The sequence below is a fragment of the Drosophila pseudoobscura genome, chromosome 4 (genome assembly GCF_009870125.1).
Source record: "Drosophila pseudoobscura strain MV-25-SWS-2005 chromosome 4, UCI_Dpse_MV25, whole genome shotgun sequence".
In the NCBI taxonomy this organism is placed as follows: domain Eukaryota; kingdom Metazoa; phylum Arthropoda; class Insecta; order Diptera; family Drosophilidae; genus Drosophila; species Drosophila pseudoobscura.
In genome coordinates, this window is record NC_046681.1 from 19,314,608 (window position 1) to 19,324,125 (window position 9,518).

A 9,518-nucleotide genomic window follows, 5' to 3' on the forward strand; every position below is an offset into this window, starting at 1 on the left:
CACGCTCAGAATCAATCTTGGCTTCTAAATTGTTGTCTTTTTCCCTGTAGCATCCCATGAATCATCTTAACCCACTTTGCAGCCGGTCGTCGTCACCCACATGGGCGACATTTGCACAGCCAATTGCAGAAAAAGCTTCTCTCGAAATACAAGTTATTTTTTTTTGTCAAAGCTCCAGCATTAAAACATTCTTTACAGCCTCTGGGCACGCTTCAGGCAGCGCACAGAGAGCCATGGAGCATACAGATACTCGTACAGGCCACATATAAAAGTCATACAAAACGATCTCATCATAACTTAAACATCACGTTGCAAGAGCCATTAAAATATTGGCTCCAACGACAAAAAAAAAGCCGAAACCAAAATAGACATTGCAGACACAGGCCCCAACAATCGATGCGATTTAAGAGAGTAAGAGTGGGCCCCAAAAGCCCAAAGCAAAACTCGTTTAAGAGCAAAAGCTATGGCCAGGCCAGGCCCCACGATCCGCGGGGCCGAGCTTGAAAGCGAAATCAAATCGAAACCGAAAGCCAAGCGAGGCGCATGCGCGGCGGCTCTCTTCGACATCGAAAGAATCAGCCAAACCGAAATCCGAAAGAGCGGTGGTTCGGTGGTTCGGTGGCCAGCTTTTTCGGCATCTTTCGGCTTTGGCTTTGGGCCAAAGGTATCTGCTGTTAGTCGTTATTTTGGCAGCCGAACGTGCGGATGCGGCCACCTGTAAGAAGCGCGTCCCAGTCCCAGTCACAGTCCCAGTCCAGCATCAACAAGTGCTTGCCGCTCATAAAAAGTGAGTTTCGATGTGCCACAAAAGTGTAAAATGCTTAAAAAGGAGGCTGCACCCTCCCCCCCCCACACAGAAAAGAAGAAAAAAAAACAAATAAAATACCACTCGAAAATGAAATTTTTATGCAAATTATGACTTTGGTAATTACCACTGTACTTGCAGTGTGTACTGTGTACCGTGTACCGTGTACCGTGTGTTGTTTGTGCAATCAGTCCGACACAAAAGTGACTTTATTTATTTTGAAGTTTGCACTTTTAATTAAAATGCTAGCAAAAATAATTTGCAATCAAAATTGATTAACATAAAACAAGGCAGCCAACATGTGAATGTCTCGGGTATTCGTATTCGTGGGGGTATTCGTAGGGGTATTCATTGCAACCGCAAAAGTGCCGAGACCCCAAAAACTGTAGCGTGGAAAAGTGACAAAAGTGTGGTTCTCGTGTGAGTTTACTCTAGATCATCGGATCGCTCAAGACGGTTGGTGTCAAAAAAAAACAAAAACTATTTAAATGTGCAAAACAGGTGCAACGGCCAAGAATCTGTGGAGTCTCTTGGAAGTGTGTGATTGATGGCATAATTGCTACGATGACAGGCAGATTTCAGCCACAAAGTTCAACGGGTTATTAGAGATCATCTCCTCTGAGATCATTTCAGCATCCAAGAAGTAGAAGAAGAGATTTTAATGAGTGAGATCTTTTTGCGTAAGAAGTTAACTCGTTTTTTCAGTGGTTTCGGGCAGTGATCAATCAGTGGAAAATTAAATAAAAGAGAACTTAATTTTTGCAACTTGATTGGCAGGCATGACGGTTCATAAAAGAAACCCATGGGTAGTGGGTAATACAAAGAGCCAGTAATTAAAGTCCACAAAGAGATTGTACTCGAAACAGTGCCACCCCCCGGCAGTCCCCCTCTTGAGCCCACGTGGTTCTGGTTCTTGTTAGAAATGTCAATTATGATCGATGTTCGATCGCTGGTCGCAACCCTCTGTAGAGCATCCATGACGCATCGTTAGCATGCATGTATCTGGGTATCTGGGTATCTGAGTATCTCGGCTCATGTCTGGCCATAATCGGCGTGTCTAACAGCCATAATCCACCCGCTAACAGGCTGCCCGACTGCCTGGCCAGCCTGGCCTGCTGGCCTCAGACCCAATCCCCTGGCCAGAGTCCGAGTGGCCTGCTCACCTCGCATTGCACATTGCACATCTTGGTGGCACGTAGCAGAGCCGGCTCTCAGTTCGAGTCTCAGGCAAAAATAAAATCAAAAAGGCATAAACAATTTATTTGTACAAAATAACTTTGAACTGCAGGCAGTTGCCGAGCCACAGAATGATTTGACTTGCTCTAAGCTGGCATTTTCCATTGGATGCTGCAACGATTGGTTGTCCAAGTCCGAGTCGGAGTCGTCGGAGTCGTCTGAGTCGTGTAATCAATGCAATTTACTGGACTGCCATGCCAGTGGAATGTGGTGCATAGGTTCTCGTTTAAACAGTGTGAAATAAAAGCAATAATGCAACACACTCCCTCGATCGCATAGAAGATTGCACTTGAAGCAGAGAGCTGTCTGGCGGAGCATTCAGGCGGAACGAAACGAAACCGAACGGTTGCTCAAAGGTGTTCTAATGGCTGACCAAATGAGCTATTGAACAATGCCTGGAAGTGGTTTTCGGGCTGGGAGATACAGCAGATATACTAATTAGAGGCGGCTCCGACTGGCTGTGGGTGGAAGTTACCCAAGATCTAGATAGGTGCGTGCAGGAGGCTGTAATTTGGACTGGAGCGGAGACTGGCCATTCACTTTATTTGGGGTGGGGTGGGGGTTAGCTATTCCCTTGATCTTCCGATGTTAACCACTAAAGACTTCCCTCCAAAGTTCTGCCGTTAAGACCCTCATTAGTCGGGGATTACACAACACACAGACAGACGTCTTGGCCAACCTTCTTCTCCGCATGCGACATGCTCATCGGCTATTAGCCGGGTTTCCTCACCGCAGCCGAAGCATCCCAAAGCGGCAGACATTAACAACTCTCTTAGAGCCCTGGGCAGACCCGACCCGATCGTATTGTTTGGTTACACCCATTCGCCGCAGCGAGAGTCTCGACCCTACAACAAGGTTCTTCACAGCACTCCGTCAATTGCTATTATGACCTTTCTGTCGATGGCTTTTGCTTGGTAGCATTTTCCAGCCCAACATCGCCGACTGACCTTAGCGAAATCTTTAGAGCCCCAAGCCCCAAGCCCCACTCTTAATAACTCTTTTTTTGCACAACTGAGAGTGAAGTGGTGTCTCGGGTTGCAGCTCATTAATCGAGCAACGAACGGCGCAAGAGAGCAGAGCTCTCGAGTGGAGCTGCTACCCCTTAATAGGCCGCAGAGTCCGCCCCATCCTCCTCCTGTGCAACACTTGAGGAAGCCCGCAGAAACACGGCAGGCGCAGTCAGGCAAACGAAAACAAAAGTGAAAAGGTCACTAGCACCAGTTGGGGCCACCACTGGGAGGGGGAGGGGGGCCAGGCAGGCAGGCAGTCAGGCAGGAGTCGCAGCTGGAGTCGGAGTCGTCTCTAAGCACTCGTCGACACTCAACATTCAGCCAACTGTGGCCGCCAAGCTCAAGCGATTTTGCTCAGGAAAGGGTATAAAACATAAAACATGAATACATAACACTTAATTTGGTTGAAAAGCAAAACAAAATACAGAAAACCCCAAGCTGGGAATCCGTTTAACTTCTTTAAAGTATCTGCATCTGCTTTGGCCCCCATTTGGGGGATTCGAGTGGCTTGGAAGGTGTACTTTACGGAAGGCAAAAACCTAGACAACTCTTCTCTTGGATCTCTGCAAGACAAGGCATGTTTTACTGGGGGAAATACCCCCCGAAATCATCGAAAACTTTGAACTGAAAAGCTTAAAGTTTTCCCTATAGGAAATTGCTTTGGAAATCATTCATTTCTGAAGGTTTTTAGCCAAACAACAAGCCAGAAATATCTCAATAATTCCTGGCATATATTCCCATCAAAACCCCTGACTATAGTCCTTCTTTAGGTCTACTCTTTTCCTATAGAAATAAGCCTTGAAATATATTAATTTATGAATATTTTTCGCCAAACAACAAGCCATAAATATCTGAATAATTGTTATACCAAGACTTCTATAACATTCTTTACGGTCCTTGGATATATTCCCATTAAACCCCTGACTATAGCCCTTTTTTAGGCCTTCTTTTTCCCTATAGAAATAAGCTCTGAAATATATTAATTTCTGAACAGTTTTTGGCAAACAAGAAGCCAGAAATATCTGAATAATTTTTATACCAAAACTTGTAGAACTTTCTTTACAATCCTTGGGCGTATCCTATCAAACCTCCGACTCTAAACTTTCTTCAACCAGAGGAAACCCTTCCCTAGCTTGAATCATCAGCCAATTTATGCTTTTCCCAATGGTTTTTCTCCTACAATTTTTTGGGGATTCCTTGAGACACCCTAGAGGACACCATAGTTCTATATAGCTCTCTAGTTTCCTATCATAAGCCCCGCCTATTCCTCCCATATAGAGCATCTCTTGTTCGTGGTGGGGCCCTGTCCCCCCCAGACCGACTTGTTTCTAACTCTTATTGCTGTTGTTTTCTGTTGTTCGTTTTTCCGGCTAACAAGTTGAGCTTGGCCCAGGCTTTGGGCCCGTTGTGTGCTGCAGAAGCGGCCACAAGAGGGTACCCTCTTGGCCAATGCAATTCGCATTTCAATTTTTCTAAACTATTGGCCAATAGATTTTTTTTGGGGGGCTTCTCGTGCGCCCAGACCCAGAGCCACGAGCATTCACATGGAGATACCGATGGCCGATGGGAACTGCAGCTGTGGCTGTGGCAGTGGCAGTGCTGCAAGGCGAGGAAGATGTGTCCGAGATGCGGTGGGGAATTAATGAAGCTTAATTGAAGCAGCTCTCGGCGTTCAATCTGACAGATCCGATCCGGGGGATCGCGAGTTGGGTGACAACTTTCCAAATAGTGGAAATGCCATCTTGACTTTCATTTTCATTTGTAATTCGATTTCCTTTCGCCGAAAAAAACCAAAAAAAAACAGGAGACTGCGCTCAAGGCCCTAATCTGGTGAACCCCCAGGCACGAAGAGGCTCCCCAGATACCCAAAACGCCAGATCGCCAGATCGGTTAGACAATAGCAATTACCCCGCAGAGAGCGAGCGAGGAGGGCTTATGCAACAGAAGCGGCAGCAGCTGCAATTGACATTTGGACAAAGAGTCGGAGACAAAGGTGAGCCGAGGCGATCTCTGGCAATAATCATGGATGAACAGAAGCCCCAGCAGCAGCAGCAGCAGCCACAACCGACCCTCGATGGCATGTCGAATGAGGCCTCATCAGTCAGTGGATTGAGACGTCAGCCCACAAAATATCCGCACGGCCTCAATATCACGGTGCAGACCATCGACGACGACTACTCCCGCGCCTCGACTCTGCGCAGCAAGGGCTCCTCCAGCGAGGAGTCGGCCTGCTGGAGCGACACCCACAAATATCGCATTGGCATGCTGGGCAGCCCCGAGGCCCTGGCGGAGCTCCAGGTGCGCCGCTACAAGTATCCCCTGACGAGCCCCAGCTACTACCTGGAGGCGGCCCAGCAGAAGCCCACGCCCCTGATGCTCTTGGGCTATGCCCGGCGCGCCTGTCGCTGGAAGTACCTGCGCTGGCCCATCATCTTCGTGGCCAGCGTGCTGCTCTTCTTCGGCCTGATCACCTACTGCCTGTGGCTGCACGACGTGAGTGTGGCCCGGGCACGCTTCCTGCAGCGCCGCCACGAATCAGCCGTCACGTCCTCCACGAGCAGCAGCTCCGAGGTCTACGATGAGGAAACCAGCACCACCACGGACCCGGACGGGGACGGGGAGCCCCAGGAGACCACGCGACTCAGAGCGGTCGAGGGGGGGGAGCACACAACGGAGTTCCAGCCAGAGATGACTTTGGAGGAGGGGCAGGAGGAGGACTACGACGACACCTTGCTGCCGGCAGACAGTATTCGATTCACATCTGGCCACCAGAACAGCTTCGGGGTGCCCATCGAGCAGGACAAGCGAATGCTGCAGTTGCTAAAGGACGTAAGTCGATCGATGGGGGGGGCCTAGGGCGGGGGAGAAGATACACTGTATTGTCCACCTTTTGCAGCTACTGCCCAGACCCCAGGCCACGCCTCCAGGCCACGAGCAGCCCCTCACGCGGGTCTCGCCCACTCTGCCGCCCCCGTCGGCGGCCAGCGGACGACCCACAGAGGCCATGAGCACCACACCGTCGCCGACAAACAGCGGCTGCTACTCCACCATGCTGCCCATGTGCCAGGGCGTGCTCGACTACGACCTCACCTACAACCGGGAGGGGTCTGCCCCACGGGATGCCGCCGCCATGGCGGCCTACGAGGACCTCCTGCGGGCCAACTGCTCGGCGCGGGCCATCGAGTTTGTGTGCGCGGCCCTGGAGCCGGAGTGCCGGCCCTCGCCCGTGGGCCAGCTGCCGCCCTGTCGAAGGATCTGCAAGGGTAAGCGCCAGTCAGCGAGAGTCCCGCCCTTTGAGTGATGATATCCCCCCCTCTCTCGTAGCCATTCTGGAGGCCTGCTCCATAGCTATATCCAACTCGGATGTCCTCAGCGAGCTGTTCGACTGCAGCCAGTACCCCGATGCCCACGAGAGCCACAAGTGCGAGGATCCCACGCGGCGGCGGGACGACTGCTATGCGAATGAGTTCCAGTGCCACGACGGCAGCTGCATACCGCAGCAGTGGCAGTGCGACAAGATCAAGGACTGCTCGGGCGGCGAGGACGAGGACGAGCAGTGCCTGGTGTGCGAGCAGCAGGACGAGTTCCGGTGCCGCTCCAACGAGAAGTGCATTCCGGAGGGCCAGCGCTGCGACCTCAACTTTGACTGTCTCGACGGCAGCGACGAGGAGGACTGCGACGAGTACGGCTCGGGGGACTCGGCCCCCTTCGACGAGGCGGAGCTGAACGCCTTCCCCAGGGTCTTCTCCTACGCCAGCTTCCTGTCGCCCAACGAGACCAACGACAAGTTGTACACCTACATCACGGCCACCACGGACGAGGAGGCGGGCACCGAGACCAAGTTTCAGATCCATCAGGTGGCTGCTCCCGTTCCAACGCCAGTGAATGGCTCCAGCGGGGAGGCAGGACCAGGACCCAAGGGGTTTGGTAAGACACAGAATATACTCCCTAGAGCCAGGAAGCCAGGTTTGACCTCTCAAACATTCCCCTCTAGTAAACTTTCGGGACAGCAAGGAGATCATGATGACCAGCGACTCGGAGAACAAGTTCAAGTACTCCCAGAGGGCCAATCGCACTTCTGTGAAGTTCAGCATCAGTGGCCCCACGACGCCGGCGGCAAGGACAGCCAGTGCGATTCCCAGCTCTGCGTTGGTGCAACAGCGAGGACGCACCACCAGCACCAGCACCACGACGACCACCACCAAGGCCCCACCCACAACACAGACAGCGGTGACTGCCCCAGGGGGTTGTCTGCCCCACGAGCTGCGGTGCGTGAGTGGCAAGTGCATCACCGTCAGTCAGCTGTGCGATAAGGTAGGGGAAACCCCTCCCTCCCCCCCTAAAGCAGGAACCCCCTTAAGACCAAGCCTTTGATCCACAGCAAATTGATTGTCCCGATGCCGCCGACGAGCTGATGTGCGTCTATCGGGAGCGTCCCAGTGGCCGTAGGACTACCACGACCAGCAGCACCACTTCGACCCCGAAGCCGCCCAGAGCCACGCCCACGCCCACAAGCAGTGCCAGAACCACATCGACGAACCACAGTGCCAAAGGCAGCACCACAACGCGACGCTCAGTGCGGACCACGCCCAATCGAAGTCGAAAGCCCAAGTCTTAGAGTGATGTATCTTGTATCTTGTATCTTGTAATGGTTATTTATATCTCTATCTGTATCTGTATTTTATTTCTTCTTCGCGCTCGCTATATGTACGAATTTAAGTTAGTTTTTAGCTAGATTTTAATGAGATTTCTTTGACTATTTTTATGTGTATGTAAATTGAATAAAGTCTAAGAAGTGAGTAGCAAAAAGATAAAGATTCGAAAAGTTTAGGGGGGGGGAGGGCGTTGGATCTATCTATCAATCTATCTGAAAGGCGAAATTCAAATGAAATCGATACAATTAAAGCCGTGAGACACTGTTGCACAAGAGAGAGCCTTGGGGCGGGGGCGGGGGTTGGGGGCCTGGGGCCCACGCATTGAAAGCAATTCAATTAACCAGACCATTGTTTGTCCAAGCCACAAGGCCCATTATCCATCTAGGCGAGTGGTGTGCAGGCGACTGCATTAGAGACATGACTCGGCCCAGACAATGCCGCACTCTGGTCTCTGGCTCTCTGTGGCATATGCCTATGAATCCAGTTTGCACATGACAAAATGCGGAAGAGACAAGCCACACTTGTCTGACAGATTAAATTGCAGTCAGACAACAGTTCCAGTCTCCCAGTCTCCCAGTCGCCCAGTCGGACTCCCATTCCGACCCTCGACTTCGATTCCTATGGCGACCCCCTCGACTCGTTGACAGCTCGTTGCAATTATTTTTTTTTTTCAGGGGCTGATTCTGCACAGAACCACAAAAGTTAAATGCGCTTTGATTTCCTACCCCGGAAAGGGGACCTCTTTTTTTTTTGGGATATTTTCTGATTGATTGCCATCAAAATCCGCTTTCGGCAAATACGATTTGATTGCCGTCATTGTCCCTGGCCGCCCGAGACTATTAATATATGTTTTCGGCAAATCCCTAATCCCCAGCACACGGACAATTGGGCAAAAACCCACCCGAAAAAAAACAGCCCAAAAATTGGGCTAAAAAAAATGATATTTTATTTCCTGTGTTTCCAGAGTATTTTATGCCATTTGATACGTTTCATAGGCCGCTTTCTGACAGCTGTCGGGCATCTAAATTTTCACCTTAATTAAGTGATATTAATCGTCGTTGGGCATCTCTCCGCAACCCACCCCACCCCACCCCCCCTCTCTTCTTGGGCTGCAAAGCAGAAAAACTCTCATTCTCTTTTTTTGGGCATTAAAAGCTTTTTTTCACCTTCGGTTTTTCTGGGGAAAGGGAATGGAGGGAAGGGAGTCGGGGGTAGGGCCATGGACACGCATAATTTTCTTGTTTAAAACCCTTTTGCCGGAGACCCTTCTCTCTCCCAGAGCGGGGTCACTGCCAATATTGTTAATGTAGTCGATTCTAATGGCCCCCCCCCCTCTTAAGTGTGGGTTTTGGGGCCATATGCAAGCATATGAGTAGTATGTATCTTTGTATCTTTAGCCTGGGTCTGGCTATCAAGTTAATTGAAAACTTTTGGGGTCTAATACTAGGGCCAGGAGAGGGTCTGGAGAGGAGGGGTATCAACTATCAACTACAGGAAGTACAATAAGTATCTCCCTTTGCGGCCTTCTTTCAAGCCGTTCTCTTGCTCTGGCAATCATCTCTGTGGGAGTCCATAATTTAACATCAGATACAAGCAGAGGCTGAGAGACCTCTATCGTTCCAATCAAAAAGGGAGGCTGTCTCAATCTTGAAAGATACTTATCCAGCCCGTATCCATATCCATATCGAAAGACTGGCCCAAGTGCAGGGGCCACCCTCGGAAGGGTTCACCCCGTGGTGCTCGCATAATTACGGTGCTAGAGGGAGTTCCGCTTGATCGTTTTCGAATTGCAAGCGATGCACGGCGCACACT

At 50.7% G+C, this 9,518-nt stretch overlaps 1 protein-coding gene across 1 annotated transcript; it reads left to right on the plus strand.

Moving 5' to 3' along the window:
• The first annotated feature begins 552 nt into the window (after nt 1-552).
• On the plus strand, nt 553-7,860 carry LOC4816904 (uncharacterized). Its single transcript, XM_001356419.4, has 6 exons — nt 553-787; nt 4,856-5,880; nt 5,948-6,314; nt 6,376-6,978; nt 7,046-7,365; nt 7,433-7,860. The coding sequence occupies exons 1-6, from the start codon at nt 706-708 to the stop codon at nt 7,667-7,669; spliced, it is 2,634 nt and encodes an 877-aa protein (XP_001356455.4). The 5' UTR covers nt 553-705; the 3' UTR covers nt 7,670-7,860.
• Nucleotides 7,861-9,518: the final 1,658 nt, after the last annotated feature.